Source organism: Hyperoodon ampullatus (genome assembly GCF_949752795.1).
Source record: "Hyperoodon ampullatus genome assembly, chromosome: 6".
In the NCBI taxonomy this organism is placed as follows: domain Eukaryota; kingdom Metazoa; phylum Chordata; class Mammalia; order Artiodactyla; family Ziphiidae; genus Hyperoodon; species Hyperoodon ampullatus.
In genome coordinates, this window is record NC_136919.1 from 116,563,629 (window position 1) to 116,585,556 (window position 21,928).

At 37.7% G+C, this 21,928-nt stretch overlaps 1 protein-coding gene across 2 annotated transcripts in view; it reads left to right on the forward strand.

Moving 5' to 3' along the window:
- Positions 1–21,436, forward strand: part of PPP2R2A (protein phosphatase 2 regulatory subunit Balpha) — a gene marked incomplete at its 5' end in the record, with an annotated part of 85,024 nt that extends 63,588 nt beyond the window's left edge. For both annotated transcript variants that reach the window (XM_079705670.1, XM_079705669.1), the window contains 7 exons: positions 3,918–4,083; positions 11,247–11,359; positions 12,072–12,249; positions 14,063–14,227; positions 15,153–15,322; positions 17,804–17,895; positions 20,436–21,436. In XM_079705670.1, the coding sequence (XP_079561796.1) occupies positions 3,918–4,083; positions 11,247–11,359; positions 12,072–12,249; positions 14,063–14,227; positions 15,153–15,322; positions 17,804–17,895; positions 20,436–20,715 (1,164 nt within the window). In that variant the 3' untranslated portion in view covers positions 20,716–21,436. The remainder of the gene's footprint in view (positions 1–3,917; positions 4,084–11,246; positions 11,360–12,071; positions 12,250–14,062; positions 14,228–15,152; positions 15,323–17,803; positions 17,896–20,435) is intronic.
- Between the last annotated feature and the right edge of the window lie 492 nt (positions 21,437–21,928).

Consider the following 21,928-nt stretch of genomic DNA (forward strand, 5'->3'; position numbering starts at 1 on the left):
AGATGCAGACATTTTGGTTGTTTCAGTTCATGGCTTAATAATGCTGCTGCGAACACTCTTGATCAGATTTTTTGGTGCACATTGTCATGCATGAAATTATCATGTCATGGGGGGGGTAGGCATTTAGTTTTGGTAGACAACACAGTAAAAAGTGGTTCTGCCAATTTTATTCTCATGAACAATATATGAAAATTCTGGCTGTGCCACATCTTTGCCAGTGCTTTGTATTGTCAGTAATTTTAAAATTTAAACATTCAGAGGTTATGAGGGTATCTTACGGTGGTTTTAATTTGTACTTTTCTTGATTAACGCCAAGTTTCAGCATCTTTTTATGTGTTTATTGGCGATTGGATATCATCTTTTGTGAAGTGCCTACTAAAATCTCTTGCACTTGTTTTCTGCTGGGTTGTCTGTCATTTTTCTTATTGATTTGTAGGCTTTTTGCACTTTTTGAATATATGAACCCTTTGTCAGTTGTATTTGTTGGAAGTATCTATCTTCCATTCTGTGACTTACCTTTTCATTTTTTCTGAATGGTATCTTTGGACAAATAGAGGTTATTAATATTAATATAATTCAGTTTATCAATGTTTTCTCTAGACTTAACTGCTTTTTCTGTCCTGTATAAGAAATACTTCTCTACCCCAAGGTCCAGGAAGATCTACATTTCTGTTATCTTTTAGATCTGTGCTCTCTGGTATGGTAGTTAGTAGATCCCTTTGGCTATTTAAATTTTAATTAATTAAAATTAAGTAAAATTTAAAGTTCACTTCCTTAGTCACAGTAGCTACATTTCAGGTGCTCAGTAACCAGATGTGGCTGGTGGCTACCATATTGGACAGCACAGATACAGACTATTTGCGGAAAGCTCGCTTGGACAGTGTTGAACTAGACATATTCACATTTATATTTTTGATTCACCTGGAATCAGTTTACATGAGTGGCTTGAGGTGTAGTAAGGGTCAGGGTTTGTTTTATTATATATGAATAGCCAATTAACCAAAAACTATTTAGTGAGAAGACCATCCTGGCTCAGCAGTGCCACTTTTGTCCAAATTCAGGCCTGTTTCTGGGCCATCTGTTCTATTCCATTGGTATATTTGTCAGTTCTCGTGTGAGCACCACACTGTCCTCATTGTGGCTTTAAAACTTGATCATGATATAGTATCCTTTATGTATTTGTGGCTTCTGTTTGTGTCCATGTTGAAGTATGTGATTTTGTTTTTGTGGACTGTGTTTTTTAATGTATGTGAAGAATACCCTGTCTTGCACCTCATTCTGTGTCCTACTTTATCACTGAGAGCTGTGTTTTCCAGAACCTTCTGTCTTGCTGTGTGTGCATCTAACCCATTCTTCCTCATTTCTGCACCATACTCCATTTGCCAGGTTAATTCCAGCTTCCCTTTACCATACTGGTGCCACCTTTTATTCATTCTTTTTGCTTTTATTTTTGTTCATTTAGAAAATTTTTATTGAATGCCTGTTATATGCCAGATACTATTACGGGTGTTGGGATGAAGCGCTTCTAAATTCATTAAGAAGATTTCACATAAATAGATTGTGTGGTTAAGAAAATAGATTCTGGAAAGCTGTGCAAAAAAACCCAAATATGAAGCATTCTGGAATGTATCATGATTCTCTCTGATTGTAGGAGAGTTTTTAAAACAAAAATAGCCTTCTTTGACTTTGATGCATTCTTGTTCGAATGGCACAGTGTTGAGGACATGGGATTATGTTCCTTTTTTTCGTTTGCTCAGTGTACTTAGTTCATGCCGAGAACAGTGCTGTCGTGACCATTATAATGTAAACATCCCTCCCCATGTTTTAGGGAAAATCGCACTGTCTGCTAGGGTCCGGCTCTCTGCAGTTCGTTAAGTCGGTCATTGTTTTATGGCATCTGTTTTATGACATCTTTCATTTGTTACTGCTGCTGTCATCTCTGCTGTTATTTTTTTGTTCTTATCCATTGTCTTTAAAAATTCACTGTAATTTTAGCATAGTTTGAGGAGAGAGTGCACATGCCTCATGTATCTTTAACTTGTCAGCTGTAACTTTCTCCTTGTGTGGTGTGTGTGTGTGTATATATATACATATATATATATATATATTTTTTCCTGTCGGAAAGAAACAGTGCTTCTTGCAATCCATTGAGACGGCCAAACACCTCCAATGATTTTGTTTCTGAATCATGTAATAGATCATGTTTAGACCCATGTAGTTATTCTTGAGTCTTAAGGATGATGTTATTTTTCTGTTGTAGAAAATATTTTTATATGGTTGTGCTTTTCTTTTCCTTATCATCAAATACAGACCCTAGTCTCTGCATATACCTTGGCCCTGCTTACCTGGGCTCTTTGTTTTGCTTACCTGAATTATATGGACCTTAATTTCTATTTTCGACTAAAGTTTCACACACACAAGTTACCGGAAGGCAGAGATTCTGTGTTATTAAATTTCTCTGTACCTCTGGGACCTAGTGTACATAGTACTGTAGTCTCTTGCTTAAGTTAAAAACACTGCATTATATTGTAGCTTTTTTTGGAGAGTAACATGACAAACGTTTAGAGACTGAGTAACTTTCAATGGAAGACTTACGGAATTTCTTCTGGTGAGATATTAGCATGTACACATTAAATGGGTTAGTTATCAGATTTGGTGTAAGAGTATGGTAATGAGACCAAGGTTCTGAGTTTGATTTTTACCCTTTCCATATCCCCAGTGTGGATTTTGTTCTATGGTATGCTCTGCATTCTCAGTATTGGCAAACCCACTCAGTAATGATTGACACTACTGTCAGAGGACCCACATACAACTGTAACCATGAATGATCAATCCAGATAATCAAGCTACTGGAAAAAAACAACCCAGAACATACACTTACAAGATGATGACTCAATAAAGTTTTCTTTTTATAAGGAGAAATAATAATAATGACTAACAGGTCATTCTTATTATCAAGTAATCTTAAACATTTCATTTGCTAATTCACTTTTACTTAAAACAGTTGATTATAAATAATATCTTTCTTTTAAACTATTTTTCCATTGGTTTTTTGAACTAGACATTTAATGTTTTTGGTGGAAAGGTTTTTTGATGTGTGATTATGTGAGATTATGTGATGATGGATTAAAAGGTAAAATTCATGGTTATAATTCTCATTTTTGCTAAGGTAGTGTTAACTGAAGAAGTTCACAGGTAGACTCTTTATCCAATAGCTTAAATTATTTTCACTCACACTGATACTAAGTGAAATAAATCGTTGGTACGTGCTAGGCTCATAATATAAGAAAGATAATTCAAGGAAGGTACGCAGTTGTTGATGGCGTGAGGCCTGCTGGGTATTGCTGAATGTGGGCTCAGTGGGTAATAGAGCCCTGTAACTGTGGTCTTGGGTGGGGGAGGTCGGGGTCAGATGTGCTGTTGCATTTATGAGAGCTGTTCTCTTAAAGAGTTTTTCAGCAGTGAATTGACCTAAAGGCAGGCATGAGAAAGGGAAAGGAAGAGGACAATACATCATGTTAAGTAACGGATAGAGAACTGATCCTTAAAACAGTGGGCAGAGAAAGAAGGTGTGCCTCAGCCAGCTGTTCCTGATGAGCTTTTCTTATTTAATCTTTACTTTTTGTTATGTGTGCTCAGTAGTCCTCTGTACTATGTCATAGATAAAGGTAAAGTAATCAGCAAAGTGATCCGTATTTTAATAACGCTTTTCCTTATGAATTGGGCCTAATTACTAGGCTTTATTTAGCTTTTCCTTTTTTTTTTCTTTTAAGCATTTATATTTATTCCTTGAAAGCCTTTAAATATAAAAAAACAATATAACGTATATAAGATTCAGGGTCTGTTGGAATTGATTATATGTTTGATTAATTTGAAATATTTCTCAACTGGTCCAAATATTTTTGTTTCCATTTTAGAACAAAATCCAGTCTCATAGCAGAGGAGAATATAATGTTTACAGCACCTTTCAGAGCCATGAACCAGAGTTTGACTACTTGAAAAGTTTAGAAATAGAAGAAAAGATCAACAAAATTAGGTGGTTACCCCAGAAAAATGCTGCTCAGTTTTTATTGTCTACCAATGGTAAGTGTAAATTTTTTCTTTTCATATGCCCAGTATTTACACATAGCCCGTAGGATGCTTTCCCCTTTTCAAAGAGGAGTAGTTGTTAAGAGATCTCTGCAAATAGACATTTGGAAATATTTTTTCCCTATATAGAATGTAAACTCTTCTTTTTTGTCTTCCCTTTTTTATTGTCTTTTAGTTTTTAAATTCTTTGAAAGAGATCCTCAGGTGTCCACTTCTTTTAGTCCACACAGTTTGTAGTGAAAAGAATGAGCTTTGCCATTGGGTTTGGGTCAGATCCTATTTCTGCCACTTCTTGGCTTAGTCGCCTTGGGCAGGTTACTAACCCTGAATCAAGTTTCCCTCATCTGCAAACTGGAGATGGTAATATCTGTGTTACAGTGCGGCTGTGAGGAGTGAATGTGATGACTCCTAGTGTACATAGTGAGTGGTCGGTAAATACTAATTTCCTTTCCTCTTCCTTTTTTTTTTTTTTTTTTTTTGCGGTACGCGGGCCTCTCACTGTTGTGGCCTCTCCCGCTGTGGAGCACAGGCTCCGGACGCGCAGGCTCAGCGGCCATGGCTCACGGGCCCAGCTGCTCTGCGGCATGTGGGATCTTCCCGGACCGGGGCACGAACCCGTGTCCCCTGAATCGGCAGGCGGACTCTCAACCACTGCGCCACCAGGGAAGCCCTCCTCTTCCTTTTTAAGTGTGCCTAACTCTCCAAAGAGTATTTCAAACTGTAAATACAAAACACTCTGTCAAAGGACGGCCCCCATTCCAGGATACTCTCTAGGAGAGCGCTCCTCTTACTTGATCCTCATCCAGGAAGGACACAAACCGGAGTTGACTCATTGCATTCTTCCCAGCGAGCCTTATGGCTGTAAGAAGATGCTTCTTATACTGTTTTGTTTGTTCAGGAAACGTTATTAAGTGAGGGTTAGAATTATATAATGACTCTACCAGAATTTAAAGTCCCTTATGACAGGTTAAGAAGTGGGTCATTTCTTTTGTTCTTCTAAATTTTTTTCACATGAGTTAGTGTGACCTGGTTTGTCCCTGTGGATTTGGGTCTAAAGAGAAGCATTAGAGTGCTTGAGGGGTACGTCCAGCTGTTCTGGGTAGCCATAGTCTGTAAAAACTTAGATTAAAAGTTTTTTGAGGCTGGCACAAGGATTGGGGAAAACCTCTCATTTTCTCATCCCCTCGGTGTTAATAAAATCAGATTTTAGCACCTAGACCTCACCATTCTTTAGCACTTGCAGAATGTAAATTCAGGTGACTTCGGGGGTGACCCAGTAGACAGTATTAAGTGCTGCCCTCATCCACCTTAGGCCTTATCACCCATTGTATCCAATTATTGGAAATGCGTTCCCCAGAATGCTACCACTAGCTGACAACATAAATGTTTGCTTCCTCTTCGGTGCCAATTTTTCTGGTTGTCAAAGCTCTCCCTAACAAGTCCATTGAAATCTGTACCACCTACCCCCTCTCTTTGCACATAAACTGCATTCCCCTCTCTTCTTACTAAGAGAAAAATAAATAGAAATAATGATTTAAAGCTTTTAACTTAGAGCACCCTAGATGGAGGTCATATGTTTACTCATGTCACATGTTGGCTTCTAATCTTGGTTCGGTTTTAATTTACATAGGTAACTAAGTTATTTCAAATAGCACTTCAGACACTGCTCTTTGACACAAATAATATGTAATTACACCATTTACGTAGTTTCTGCTTTGGAAGTAAATGTCCCAGGAAGTGTGTTTGCTCTTAGTAATTTTGGCGGTTCACTTTTAAAAAAAAATTTTGGCTGCGTTGGGTCTTCATTGCTGTACGTGGGCTTTCTCTAGTTGCAGCGAGCAGGGGCTACTCTTCGTTGCAGTGTGCGGGCTTCTCATTGCGGTGGCTTCTCTTGTTGCAGAGCACGGGCGGTAGACACGCGGGCTCAGTAGTTGTGGCGAACGGACTCAGTAGTTGTGGCGAACGGGCTTAGTTGCTCCGTGGCATGTGGGATCTTCCCGGACCAGGGCGCGAACCCACGTCCCCTGTACTGGCTGGCGGATTCTTAACCTCTGCGCCACCAGGGAAGTCCCAGTTCACTTCTTATAGGCTAAATCATTTTACTTTTTATAGAGGGGAATTTTTAAAGTACAAGCTGAAGCAGAATAATGAAGCCCCATATACCCAACACCCAGCTTCAACAGTTCTCAGTTCATCACCAGTTGTGTTTCTCAGGTACTTCTCCTCCCCCTCCTTCTCAGTATTATTTGGAAGCAAATCCCATTTCAGTTCACTTATGGATTAAATCTTAAATCTCTTTCAGTTCTTATTTATATCCACATGTGTCTTCCATGCAGGTTTCCATGTGCTTCTCTGTGATTTGAGATAAGGCATCATTTAACCAGGCGAGCCTTTCTAGACACTAAACTCTACAAAAGCTCAGTGGAAGGAGAAACCACTGGAAATTGCAGTGGTTGGGTCGGGTTATGTGAATCTATGTAATATTTTTCTATGGACAGAATCAACAGTGTTTCCCAAATAGGATTCCTGTGTAAATTTGAAAAATCATTGATTAATAATACAGATTATTTTAAAGGACACTACACAGTGCATTGTAGGTTTCTGTCTTTTTGTTGTTAATGAATACTAAGTAAAATACAAATTTTGGGGTGGGGGCTGTATTTTTTGTGCTAAAAATAGAGTCCATTGTGGAAGGCTAGAACAAGTATGGACATTTTACAAACTGCTGTGTCTGGGTTTGGTGAGATAGGGAAAAGGATAGGAGGAGTAGGACTTAAAACTCTGTATCTGAAAAGCTTTACTCTTTCAAAAGAGAGAAAGCAAGTATGGGAAAATGTCAACTTCTGTTAAATCTGAGCAGTATCTTTCTGTTATTTCGTATAGTTTTCTTTGTGAGATATAGCACAGTAGTACCTTTTCCCCCCACACGTAATGGGTCTTTACACTCACAAAAAGATTAGAAACTACTGGGGAGAGCGGTGGAAAACAGGATCAAACGTTCCAGCTTTGAATAACCCAAATTAATCTTACTTTCATCTTTGTATTGGCTTTCCACGATCATCACAAACTGTTCAGTGTTTCCCAGATTTTTTTTTTTTTTTCCTGGCGGTACGCGGGCCTCTCACTGCTGTGGCCTCTCCCGTCGCGGAGCACAGGCTCCGGACACGCAGGCTCAGCGGCCATGGCTCACGGGCCCAGCCGCTCCACGGCATGTGGGATCCTCCCAGACCAGGGCACGAACCCGTGTCCCCTGCATCGGCAGGCGGACTCTCAACCACTGTGCCACCAGGGAAGCCCTCCCAGATTGTTTTTACTTAAATAACTTCATAGTCACCTTCTTATAACTTTATTCACTTAATGTTTGTTCAAGTGGTTTTATTCTCTTTCTCTTTCACCTTCTTTTGCCTTTCTCTGAATTCTCCTCAGTTTCTCTACATTGCAAAAACGTCCAACTCTAATCTCTTGACCCTGGATCTTTGAATATATGAATAATACAAAGTTCACTCGTAAACAGGTTGTGTTTTAACAGCTTATTATTAAGAAGCTTTTTGGATTTTATGTAAAAAGCTGCACACCCACAGAGGAGAGTTGGTGGCATGGCTCTCCCTGGTCTGACCCTCTGGTGAGGGGGGTGCTGGGGTTGTGGACTTCTTAAGTTATCAGTGTTCACAGTGCAGGGAAACACTGCAGAGCAGTGGTTCTTAACTTTTTGGAAGCAACAGTTCTCTTTGAGGAATCTAATAATCCCCTTCACAGAAAATGAGTATATTCACATAATCGTGCATGCAGTTTTATGGAGTTTGATTATTCTCATGTACCTCCAACTGTGGACCAAAAACTCCAGATAAAAAGGTCACTACTGTAGAACATAAGAATTTTGATTTTTAAAAAGTTCCTGACCTGCCTTGTTCCCAGGCACTGCACTAAAACTGTGTAGTACTTCTGGATCCTTTGTTTAGGCCATTAAACGTTTTTAAAAGTCTCTTAAGTTACAAATTTTATCACTTAAAAATTTTTGTTTTGAAGTTTAATTTGTTTTAAAATTCTGTTCACCCAAGTTTTTTTCTTTCTTTTTGTTTAGAATTTTCTTCCTGTAACACTACTAGGAACCACAAACACTAATTATGTCTTATTTCAAATGTTTGATAAGTGTATCGTGATTTCTTTATTTGGATCTTTAGTAAGGATGAAGAATTTGAACAGGCCATAAGATAGTCATGGGGATGTGTATGTGCCGGGGGAGGGGGGTCATCCTTATCATATTTAGGTGATACTTTCTCCCAAAATGTAGAATTCAGGCCTTGGTTCATTTATATTACAGATTTGGGGACAAGTTAAATATTCTAAAATATATCATTCTTTACCTAAATTATATAAATATATATAAACTAAATAGCACATAGAAAACACATAGAACTTAACTGCAATATAGCTGAAAAACAAGATTACAGAGGGTTCAGATGAAATACTAGGCTACAAGTTAGTAAAGTTAGCAGTTTTTCTCTGTGTACACTTCACCTCTGCAAAGGGCACCCCCAGGGGCAGCTTAGCATGCTCTTCTGTACCAGGCAGAGAGGGGTGGCCAGGCTGGAGGAGTCCCTGCTACCTCTCTATGACAGAGTTCTACGGTGCCTTTATGCACTGCTTTTTCAAATTGTGTTATATCCATTTGCTTATGAAGGGCCATTAAGAATGTGATACTTTTGGGCTTCCCTGGTGGCGCAGTGGTTGAGAGTCCGCCTGCCGATGCAGGGGACACGGGTTCATGCCCCGGTCCGGGAAGATCCCACATGCCGCGGAGCGGCTGGGCCCGTGAGCCATGGCCGCTGGGCCTGCGCGTCCGGAGCCTGTGCTCCGCAGCGGGAGAGGCCACAACAGTGAGAGGCCCGCATATCGCAAAAAAAAAAAAAAAAAAAAGAAGAATGTGATACTTTTATAAGTGTAGTTTCAGGATTGTAACACAAAGTGTAATATTAAATGAACGTGCTTGAGTCCATAGTGATATAAATGGTTGACTGAATAAATAAATAAGTGGGGAGAAGGAACGCTTGTTACAAAGGAGAATTACAAATAATATGTGGACAGATATTCCTCCGTGCAGGGACTGTAACTTAATTGTCCTTTTAAGTGTAGACTGGACTTAGTGACTCACTTCCAAAGAATAGAGTATGGCAAGGGGGAAGTAGTGAAACCTGGCAGTTACTGCCTTAACCAAGTGATCAAATCTAACATCACCAGCGGAAAAGTCACGTTGGTGCTATGTGTACACTCGCTTCGCCTCTGGGCTCTTCCTAAAAACCCATGATCCCAGTCTGCTCATGAGGAAAGAGCAGACATACCCAGTTCAGGGACGTTCTACACAGCACCTCGCCACTGCTTCTCAGAGCTGTCAGGGTGAGGAAAACGAAGGGAAGTCTGAGAAATCGGTAAGGTCAGAGAGACCAAGGAAGCTTGACAACTAATACAGTGTTATTTGGATCCTGGAACAGAAAAGAGGCATTAGTGGAAAACCTGGTGAAATCAGAGTCAAGTCTGGAGTTCAGTTAATGGTAATGTAAAATGTTAATTTCTTAGTTTTAACAAATGTACTGAGGTTGCATAAGATGCTGACATTAGAAAAAACTGGGTGAAGGGTATATGGAAACACTCTTTGCAACTGCTCTGTAACTCTAAACTTACTTCACAATTAAAGCTTATTTTAAAAAACGCTATATATTCTTTTTTTTCTTTTAACATATTCTTATTTATTTATTTATTTACGGCTGCATCGGGTCTTTGTTGCTGTGCATGGGCTTTTTCTCTAGTTGCGGTGCGAGGTCTTCTAATTGCAGCGGCTTCTCTTGTTGTGGAGCATGGGCTCTAGGTGCGCGGGCTTCAGTATTTGTGGCGCACGGGCATAGTTGCTCCATGGCATGTGGGATCTTCCCAGACCAGGGATCGAAGGACTTGGGGACGTATGCTTTTAATTGGTAAATTATTTTCAGGCCCTGTTACTTACTTGAATTGAATCCCTGATGCAACAGAGGAAAAGAAAGATTTTAAAAACAGATCCATCCAGACCTATGAAGAAATTTATGGAGTCTTTGATAGCAACTGCTAGGAAGTGTGTGACCAAGGGAGATAGATATTCTTTATCATTTTTATTCTAAATAGTAGGCTATTTTAACTGACTTTGTTGTTTGTGTAAAAATTAATTTTTTAAAATCTTTATTGGAGTATAATTGCTTTACAATGGTGTGTTAGTTTCTGCTTTATAACAAAGTGAATCAGTTATACATATACATATGTTCCCATATCTCTTCCCTCTTGCGTCTCCCTCCCTCCCACCCTCCCTATCCCACCCCTCTAGGTGGTCACAAAGCACCGAGCTGATCTCCCTGTGCTATGCGGCTGCTTCCCACTAGCTATCTATTTTACATTTGGTAGTGTATATATGTCCATGCCTCTCTCACTTTGTCACAGCTTACCCTTCCCCCTCCCCATATCCTCAAGTCCATTCTCTAGTAGGTCTGTATCTTTATTCCTGTCTTACCCCTAGGTTCTTCATGACATTTTTTTTTTTTTTTTGGATTCCGTATATATGTGTTAGCATACGGTATTTGTTTTTCTCTTTCTGACTTACTTCACTCTGTATGACAGACTCTAGGTCCATCAACCTCATTACAAATAGCTCAATTTCGTTTCTTTTTATGGCTGAGTAATATTCCATTGTATATATGTGCCACATGTTCTTTATCCATTCATCCGATGATGGACACTTAGGTTGTTTCCATCTCCTGGCAAAATTAAATATTAAGCATTATATATGTATATGTTTGTATATATGTATAGACATATATGTGTTTATATGTACATAAATATACAATTTTTTCCCTTTAGCTTTAATTATTTTTGAAGGGTAAGGACCTGGCTGTGACTTGATTTTAATATCAAATGGAATTTTACAAGTGCCATTAACATAAATGTGCGATTTCTTTACTGTTTTTCTATGTATGGATGTTTTTATTCATCTGGTAGTAGGAAATTTGTTTTCTGTTAAGTCAGATCAGGGATTTTATTCTTGGGATACGAAATGGTGTGTTTAAATATATCTTAAAGTGTTCTTCTTCCATCAGTTTTAATCTTTTTTTTGAGGACTTTCTTTATTTTCTCCCCAGATAAAACAATAAAATTATGGAAAATCAGTGAAAGGGACAAAAGACCAGAAGGGTATAACTTGAAAGAGGAAGATGGAAGGTATAGAGATCCTACTACAGTCACTACACTACGTGTAAGTACATTTAAAAAAAAAAAAAAAGGTTCTAATTCTGATGAATTACGTTTTGTATTCCTGTTATAGATACTCAGCAGAACATGAATAGGAATAATTACAGTCTGCTCTTTCCCAAGATTCGGTAACCACATAGAACGTTAATAACTCAAATTTTAAACAGACCCTGATCTACAGAGAGGTTTCACTGTGGTCAGGGGCTGAACCAGGACTCAGCACAAGCCTGTGTTTTATACTGTGCCACCGTACTCTCTTCTGCTCTCATGGTTTGATTGTCAGCTGTTAGAAGGTTAAGTTTCAAGGTTAACTTTCTTTGGAGATGAAAAAAGTAGAAATGGACTAAATCTTCTAGTTGCAATTAAAAAAAATACCAAGAATTAGATGCTTTGGGCTAATTTCCTTTTTAGCCACTTTAAATTATAAACATTTATTAGCTTTGCAAGTCTTTCAAGCAAAAGATTGAAACTGGGAAAAACTGCAGATTCTCATAGTACTGCTGTCTGTAAAAGAAGGTAAATTTTCATTTTTCTTCCCATTTCAACACTTTAAATAAGCAGTCAACATCAGTTGCTTTATAAAACTATATCTGTGTAATATTATACTGTCTTATGTTCCCTCAAAAACTGGAGTAATGCAGCGTTCTGGACCTTCAGCGCTCTTGTAAACAATAAACATCTTGTAATCAACGGTTTTTCATGTGTCTTATTGACAGGTGCCGGTCTTTAGGCCCATGGATCTAATGGTTGAGGCCAGTCCACGACGAATATTTGCCAATGCTCATACATATCACATCAACTCAATTTCTATTAATAGTGATTATGAAACGTATTTATCTGCAGATGACTTGCGGATTAATCTTTGGCACCTGGAAATTACAGACAGGAGTTTTAGTATCCATTTGGTTTCTTTTTTTGGGTGTTTGGTAAAGAATGCATGTTGTGCCCATACTGGATTTATTTTCATCTCTCCTTAGTGTGTTTTGATTCTTTTTATAGTAGCTTCTTACTTTATACCATTTTTTCTTTGTGTTTAAGCGATTAAACACTGGCTGAAGTTATTTGATAAAAAGCATAATGTATCAATTTAAAAATTGGATTCTTAGAATTTTAAGGAATTCATCTGTTTTGTACCTATGAAAATAGAAAAATTTTTAAATAGCTGTTTCTTGTAACAGAAACAAATATGTGGAGTATTATTCTTAAAAAATGTTTTTAATTATAAAAATAAGATTGGAAAAAGAAATTCATACAAGTCATGATGCATGGCAGTATAAATACTTTCCCAAACCTCATTTTCATTGTTTATGTTATCCTCCTGAAATTTTTCTGTGCATATACAAATGTGTGATATATGAGATATATACACACACATATACTATACACATATAAATATAGAAATGTATATATATGTTTGTTTTTAAGTATTTAAGTTCTTGATAAATGTTAGTTATTATAACTAGTATTAATGTATGTCTTTCCAAATAGGTATCATTTGAAAAATTAACACTACTATTATTCATACTCTACCAATACAGGCATACCTGTAGTGGTGGCTGCTGAAGGGTGGAGGAGGTGTGGCAACTTCTCTGAAATAAGACAACAGCGAAGTTTGCCACGTCAGTTTTGACTCTTCCTTTCATGAATGATTTCTCTGTAGTCTGCAGTGCTGTTTGACAGCATTTCACCCACAGTAGAACTTCCCTTCAGAACTGGAGTCAGTACCCGCAAACCTTGCTGCTGCTTTATCAACTAAGTTTATGTAATGTTCTAAGCCCTTGGTTGTCCTTTCAACAACTGACTAAATTCACCATCTTGTGGGCACAGTTCATGGCACCCCAAAACAATTACAATAGTGACATCAAAGATCACAGATCACCGTAACAAATGTAATAATAATGTAAAAGTTTGAAATATTGTGATAATAACCAAAATGTGACAGAGACACAAAGTGAGCAAATGCAGTTGGAAAAATGGCGCTGATAGACTTGCTAGATGCAGGGTTGCTACAAAACTTCAATTTATAAAAAAATGCAGTATCTGTGAAGCTCAATAAAAGCGAAGCACAATGAAACGAGGTATGTTTATAGTGTATAAAAGAGCCTGTTTTCCTATACCTTTAGCAGTGTAGTTAGTGAAAACTTCTCTTGTTTTGATTCGCTTCTTTCATCCTGAGTAGATTTGAGCATGTTTTCATATTTATCAACCATTTATATTTCTTTTTGTTCTTTTCCATATTTTTCGTTGGATTTGCCTATATTCTTATTGGAATTTCTTTGTTTTTAAAGCACCTTTTTGACATCAAGTAAATCATCTCCATTGTTTGTGTGCAAACAGTTTCCCTTTTTTGCCGCCTTTCAGATTTTTCCTTTTGTTTTGTTTGGAGTGTACACTAAGTTCTTAATATTTAGGAAGATGGCGTGTCAGTCTTTTTGTTATGGCTTCTGGGGTTTGTATCGTACTCAGAAAAAAAAGACCTCTACATTCTAAGGTGATTTAAAATTCACCCGTGTTTTCGTCTCAGACTTTTTTTCACACATTAAGAGTTTTGATCCCTCTGGGATTTATACTCATGTAAGTAGTAATATGCAGTTTAGAATTAATAGTTGTGCTTATTAAGTCTATGAATGAATTTTAGATTTGAAAAACATAAAATTATGCTTGACCTTTTTTCTAAGTGGAAATTCCTTAATAAAATGCTGTCCAGATATTGTGGATATCAAGCCTGCCAATATGGAGGAGCTGACAGAGGTGATTACAGCAGCAGAATTCCATCCAAACAGTTGTAACACATTTGTATACAGCAGCAGTAAAGGAACTATTCGGTTATGTGACATGAGGGCATCCGCCCTCTGTGATAGGCATTCTAAACGTAAGTTTATTGCATCTTGTTTTCAAAAGATAACATTTTCTGTTTGTCTTCAGACATGGTAACTACATTTACATAGGTTTACAAGTCTTAAACCTCCTGTTCCCTTTGGTAAGCTGCCTGACTCAACATGAGGGATTATAGGTTATTGTACTGGAAGAGCATAGAAGGCTGTCTTGGGGGCATGTCTGTTGAGTCCCAGTGGATGTATTGTTAATGGAATGCTATTTATTCTTTGGGAACTTGGGTTGGGTTCTCCAGTCCTGTACTCAAGTAGAGCAGTTCCTTTCTTCCCTGTCTCCCTTCTCTCTTTTGCTCCCTCCCTTCCTTTCTTCCTTTATGTTTTGAGCTTCCTAGGAAGATTTCTTCTGAGATGAGGTTTCTTTGGCTTAAACAAGTTTGAAAAGTACCAGGTTAAAAAAATTAAAGGATTGCATTATTCTTATCTTCAAGTTGTTGAAGATTTTAAAAACTCATGAAGATTGGTACATGCTGCTTATCAAAATAATTTTACCTGGCCACTAAAAAAATAAAATGCGGGTATGAGTTGGAATGGTGAGGATGGTGTGTTTCTCATGGTGACAGTACAGGCAAAGTCAGTGAGGTATGTGCAGGACCTCAGATTGGTGCACTGAAGTCAGACATCTTGAGTGAATCTGGTTCTGCTGAATTAGCCCAGTGACTCTGGAAGGTGCTGTGCTACATACGTCCTTTTGCATCTTCGACTTCAGTACTAAGTCACTCTCATTCTCTTAAGAAGCTCTCAGGGAGGGTATGTTCTTATAGCCAGAGAGATGTTTTTCGGTTATTACCCTGCCATTTTTAGCTCACTCTTAGGAAGTTGATGAATGGTGTTTTGAGTAAATGCTTTGTCCAAGCCAGAATATTTACAAATTGCCCTCAGCCCTCCTATTTTGCTTGTTTTTAGTGTTTGAAGAACCTGAAGATCCGAGTAACAGGTCTTTTTTTTCTGAAATCATCTCTTCAATTTCTGATGTAAAATTCAGCCATAGTGGTCGATATATGATGACTAGAGACTATTTGTCAGTCAAAATTTGGGACTTAAATATGGAAAACAGGCCTGTGGAAACATACCAGGTATTTGCAATTTTTTCTTTCAGTGAGTATATAACCTGTTTACTTACTTTTAAGTGTTTATAGAGAAGGATTTTGTACTATGTGTTAATCCCAGTTCCATGCAGTGCGTGTTCACCATTCGGCTTTTTCCTTCAGAGATCCATGAGTACACTGCCTTTCCTTATGTTAAATTTATATATACTTTTATAGGTTGTGTTTGTGTATTCAAAGTGTAAAGCTACCAATTTGGTTCAGTAATAACTTTTTTCCCGTTATCTACATTTAAAGTGAGGATGGGATTACGGTCTCTATCAAGGTCTGGGGGAAGAGGATTGGGGAGAATGGTCAGTCCTAGTCGAGGTGTCCTGGATGGAGTCTGGATCGTGCTAGTTGAACTAGAGCTTAGCTTTGGTGTGCCCAGTCAAGTGAACTGGCATTCTCCTTTTGGCTAATAACTGTTGTCTTAACCTAAAGGAGAAGGACTTGTGAGAACCCAGCAGACAGCTTTAGGAGCTGCCTTTCTGTTGTAGGATGTCAGTTCTGGATTCTCTTCTTGTCAGCCGAGCCGCTACCGTGGATCCCTTTCTTCTGGAGAAGAGAATGAAGATGTGCACAGCTGGGAACAGGGTCGGGGGGCCAGTAGAAACCTGTGTTATGCCCTAAGCTGCAGTGTAGGAAACATTTAACACTGCTATAGGAACACAGACTTTATAAATGGTACCTTCTTCACATTGTACGTTCTCAGTAAAATTAGAAGGATGTTCCTCAAGCTTTTTAATCCTCTTTGACAAACATGAACCACTTAGGAGTCTCCTTAATGGTATTTGAAATTTCAAAATAAACGCTACATTGAAACAACAAAGGGATACAATACTGCTTTGTTTTTAAATTAATTTGTGTAACTGCCAAGATTCTGATCTATTCTAGTGATCCTCACCACTATCACCACCACCCCATTCCCACTGAGAGTAATCGATCTGAACCTTAACTTCATTCTCTTAGATTGTTTGGTGAGAAACCCTGTATGTGCACTCTAAAACTTGGCTGAAGTTATCATGATTTACCTATTTTACCTGATTTGCAAGTTTTTCTACCTATGCTGTACTAGATTAGTGATTGGGAGTACAGTCACATCATGCTCAAATGTAGCAATGCAGATTCAGCTATTATTGAATATGTATAATTGAAATGGACACTTAAAGTGACTTTAGGTTGTTTCATAGAGAATTCTAAGCATTGAGAAGGTACCTACTCTTTATTTATTTATTTATTTATTTATTTTTGGCTGCGTTGGGTCTTTGTTGCTGCAGGTGGGCTTTCTCTAGTTGGCGAGCAGGGGCTACTCTTCGTTGCGGTGCGCGGGCTTCTCATTGCGGTGGCTTCTCGTTCCGGAGCATGGGCTCTAGGCGCGCGGGCTTCAGTAGTTGTAGCACGTGGGCTCAGTAGTTGTGGTTTGTGGGCTCTAGAGTGCAGGCTCAGTAGTTGTGGCGCACGGGCTTAGTTGCTCCGCGGCATGTGGGATCTTCCTGGACTAGGGCTTGAACCCATGTCCCCTGCATTGGCAGGCGGATTCTTAACCACTGTGCCACCAGGGAAGTCCCAAGGTACCTACTCTTTTCTATCATTACTTCTTTTTAAGGTTCTCTTTAAGTAAAAAAGAATAGTGAGATAGAAACTTGTTTTTTTTCCCCTTATGATCACAACAAATACTTTGGAACTGTCCTTTGTAATTTAGTAATATTAATATAGAATTGTATCATTTCTCAGAATACTTTTTATGTAACTAATTTATTTTCTAGTTGATCCCTTTGTGAAATACTAGTGAGTAAACGTAGAATTATACTTCAAAAAACAGAGCTACATTTTCATTATCTTTGGATATTGTATAAGTAATTACAAGTATATCAAATATTTCCATAACACATACCTGGAATAACCATATAATTTATCACCAAACTAGGGCAGGGTCATGCAATGCATAACGTATGCACTTAATAAGATATTGTAGGCTTCAGTTATTTATGCCCCAAAAATGGTAGTTAAAAAGGAAGTAAAGCCACAGTATTGCGTGTTTTTTATCAACAATTAATGGGCTGAAAATCAAGTGTTAGCAAATTCAAATATTGCTATAATATTCTTTAATTAGTCTCTTATCTGTGCCAGTTTTAAATGTTTTCTGGCCTAAATATTTCAGTCGAGCTTGTGGAGTACATGTGCCATGCCCAGAGGGGTATTTTTCTCTGTTGTACGAGAGGAAAATGTGTGTTCATGGAAGGGGGATCAGATGTCTGTGAAAGGATAAAATACCTTTACTGTTTCTCAGAGAACTGAGTTTTTTGTTTGTTTGTTTTGAGAATTGAGTTTTAATGAGATTAAAAGGTATGTATACGTGTTTGTATATGCCTTAAAAAAATATAGACTTGTTAAACCATTTTCTAATTTCAAGAGCAGCAGATCTTAAGGTGTAAGCTAAGTATACATATATATTTGTTTTTTCCCCAGGTGCATGAATACCTCAGAAGTAAACTTTGTTCACTATATGAAAATGACTGCATATTTGACAAATTTGAATGTTGTTGGAATGGATCTGACAGGTAAATTGATTTTAATTTGAACTGAACCTCTTATTCAAATTGAATTTCATTAGAGGAGAGAATTTTACTACTTGACTCCTAGTATGGTTGCTGCATTTACTAACGGCCAACCTGTTTTTAAACTGACATAAATTACATTTCCCAACTTCATTTTTCCTAGGGCTTCCTTGAAATAAATTTAGTAATCTTACAGCGGTATTGGCAGATAAAAATTAAACATTATGTTTCACTAGTAAATGTGAAAGTATACCAAAAAATTCTAGATATATTATGATATAAATTTTAAACTTTACCTTTTATGAAACAGATCAGTCACATTTTTGACATGCCAGTGGTTAAAATGGTGAAATTTCAGTTTGGTTGTTACTTTGCTATTAAATTGTTTTTAGAAATATTTAGGCAGTAGATACTTCATTTGCAGCATTACACACTGGTTTTTCCAGGTACTACATTAATACCTCATAGAAGAGAAGAGGTAATTACCATGTATTATTTTAACCATATTACCATGAGTAATTAAGCTTTTTATAATCCACAACTTCATCAAAATGTGTACCATTATTTCGAAGGATAAGTAAGTCTTAATCATTCCATTTTTAAATGTCAGTATTTCATTTATTATGTTCCAATAGAACAGACAATAGTAAAAGAAAACATAATTCTGGTATTATTAAACTTGCTTTCAAGGTACTCATTAGAGTATTTTATTCAACAATAGTTTTATTGCTGAAGCTTGATATGAGTCAGGTTTCATGGTGCTTTTGAAGATAATAGAACTTGGATAATTTATCTTTTGTCTGATTTTTAAAATTGTTTTTATCTGATTATAATATGAGGCCCTGTAGGCTGGCCACAGCACACCTGGAGTAGGAGCAAGGAGGCTTCGTCTCTGAATGCCACTGCTCACCCGAGGCCTCAAGGAGACAGGAAAGGGAAGGCGACACTGGTGGAGCAGGATATGGCGCAGTGCTACGGCCAGCTCGTCCTCGTAGTGTGTTTAAACATCGTGTTCCATTGTCAGGGAAAATTGTTTATTTCCCTTAACATAAAAAAATTTTTTTTGAAAGACTCTCTCCTATATAATGACAGTATAGGCATCTAAAGCAGAAAAATTTGCATTGATGCAGTACTGCCGTCTAATCCACAGGTCCCCATAAAGAACACGAGTTCTCTCAATGATGTCCTTTCTAGCAGAGAAAAAAAATCTGGTATCCAATCCAAAAGTATATGTTTCATTTAATTGTCACATCTCATTAGTCTCCTTTAATCTGTAAGAGTTCTTCCTTCTTCCCTTGTCTTTCATGACCCTGGCTTTTTTGAAAACCCCAGGCAATTTATTTTGTAGAATTTTCCTTAATTTGAGTGTTGTCTAATATTCTCTCGTGTTTAGATTCCAGTTATACATTTTTGGCAAGAATACCACAGAAATGCTGGCTAACAACACCTTTTAAAATAGCATAGACTAGGTGCCCTAATCCATTAAAACCTCACAAGTTCAGCTAACATGGGGATGCCAGTCTAAACTACAGAAATTATTTTAAAAGAAATAGTTTTATTACCTTCAGGTATGTGCACCGACCTGAGTTTGGTTAAAATGTTGTGACGTGTACTTTGGGAGAACTGACATTAATGAATAGGTCATAATCATTTGTATTTAATATGTGACCCTGTATAATGTATAATATTTGTAAGTATTCAGAGATGTTTTCAAGCATTACCTTAAACAGTTCCCGGTGTCCTATAATCTTATTTACAATAATAATTTAAACCATGTGGGAAGGATGTAAGTAATTTATTAATGGTTTCAAACATGTGAAGTTTTGCTCATTGGGCTGCTTTGCAGATGTTGAGCCGTGATGGATGGCGAGTAGGACTGACAGAGAAATTGTCTTAGGGTTTAGGCAAGAACGTGGCGCCCCTGCAGGCTGATGCTATTAAAAATATTGGTCAAAAAATACTTGCTTAAAATATATTTAGTATGATAGGTTAAACGATTTTCTGTTAATAATAGTTGTATTATATGCTACTTCCTTTATATACTCTGAAGCAGATTTCTTACAAGCATACATAAGGCATTACTGTCTGAACCAGACAGGGTCCTGGGGACATAAATAGCTTATAATGTAAATCATAAAATAAAGCATTGGTTTCTTACATTAAGCTGTATACCATCGTTTTGTTTTGTTTTCTGTTGTTGGTTGGTTGGTAGAAGCTGGCTGGTCTGGTTGGTTGCATAGACTGAAGTTGCAAAAACATTCAACTAAGATAATTCAGTACTGCTTACAAGCTTTACTTGAGGATGCTTTCAACTTTGGTGACAGTTTTGGTAGTCGTGAAAAAGGAGTCATTAATAGAAAATCAAGTTTACTAATACTGTATTCCTAGTTTATTCCAGTGATTGTTCCCTGGATTGGTGTCAGCCGCCCCCTCCTTAAATCCAAATCTGCTTGAAGTAGCTCTTTCTTTGGAGTACTAGGCAAGGTTTCACCAATGAAAACTAATGTTCATTATTTGACTGAGTGCTTTGTCTACTTTTACAGTGTTGTCATGACTGGATCTTACAATAATTTCTTCAGAATGTTTGACCGGAACACAAAGCGAGACATAACCCTAGAAGCATCACGGGAAAACAATAAACCTCGCACAGTTCTGAAGCCACGCAAAGTGTGTGCAAGTGGCAAGCGAAAGAAAGATGAAATAAGTGTTGACAGCCTAGACTTCAACAAGAAAATACTTCATACAGCCTGGCACCCCAAGGAAAATATCATTGCTGTAGCTACTACAAACAATCTGTATATATTTCAAGACAAAGTGAATTAGGGTTGGCATTCCTAGCAGAAGAGCCCACTTCCTGCTTAGTTGAGATAGTTGAATCTAGCATTCATACTTAAAAAAGAGAGAGGTCCATTGTGGCGCCCCTTTTCCAGTGTTTGACAATGTGCCATTCGACAACACATTTTTAATAGCTACATGGAGAAAGCTCTGTGGATTCCTCCCTGTGGTGTTCTCCATGTCTGCTAGCCATTTAGGTAAGGGTAGGGCACTTTTAATTTAAATGACTTCTTGCACCATCTTGCCTAATGGACTAGATTGGACTGTATCAACATTGATTTACTCCACTTTTTATGCCTTCCATTGTGATGACGTCAAACACAGTGAAAGCCTTCAGTCATGCTTATGGGATTTAATTGTGTATCCTCATTCCTGTATCATTTGTGGGGTACACCCCTCCCCCCTTTTTTAAATTAAATACCGCTCCTTCTTACTGTGGCTTGCAGCATTCCTCCTCTTCCGGCCTCCTGGACTCTCCCCGTCACCTCTCTTACCCTCGCCCCTCCGCCCAGTCTTGGTGGTGGTAGAAACAAGGCAGGAACGAAAGCACACGGAACGAGTCAGTCTGGGGTCAGTGGTAAAGGGGGTGCGTGTTGCGAACAAATGTTTTCATAACAGTTGGCTGTAATCACTCCTTGCCGTGTCTGGCACTGAAAATAAGGACAAAAAAAAAAACTACTACTGAATAAAAGTGACAAAGAATGGAGAATCTGGTTTTCTTTTTCTTTTTAATTATCTACCCCTTTAAGCCAATATTTTGTGTCATAGCTTTGGGTGCAGTGAAATGAAATGAGGTTCCATTGTTTTATGGGAATTTTTGTTAATTATTTTTAACCAGTGTCCTTTTACATGGAGAAGGAGAGGTATCGGTTCTGTACGAACATGTTTTGACTATATATTGATATTACTAAGGATATCATGATCTATACATGCTACTAGAGATTTTTTTTTTTTTTACTGTAGTTATAAGGGTATTGGATACATTGTATCTACACTTCATTCATTATCTGTTAATGAAACTGTTGTAAATGGGAACCAAATTTGTAGAACTTCATTTTTAAAGACTTTACAGTGCTTAATCTCATTTTTGCGTTACTAAATACTAAGTCAAAGTCTTAAACTTTTTAAACAAGTTAAAACTTTTTTTATCAGTCAGTCATAAACCATAACATAAAACTATCTTCAAGGGATTTACAAAGAT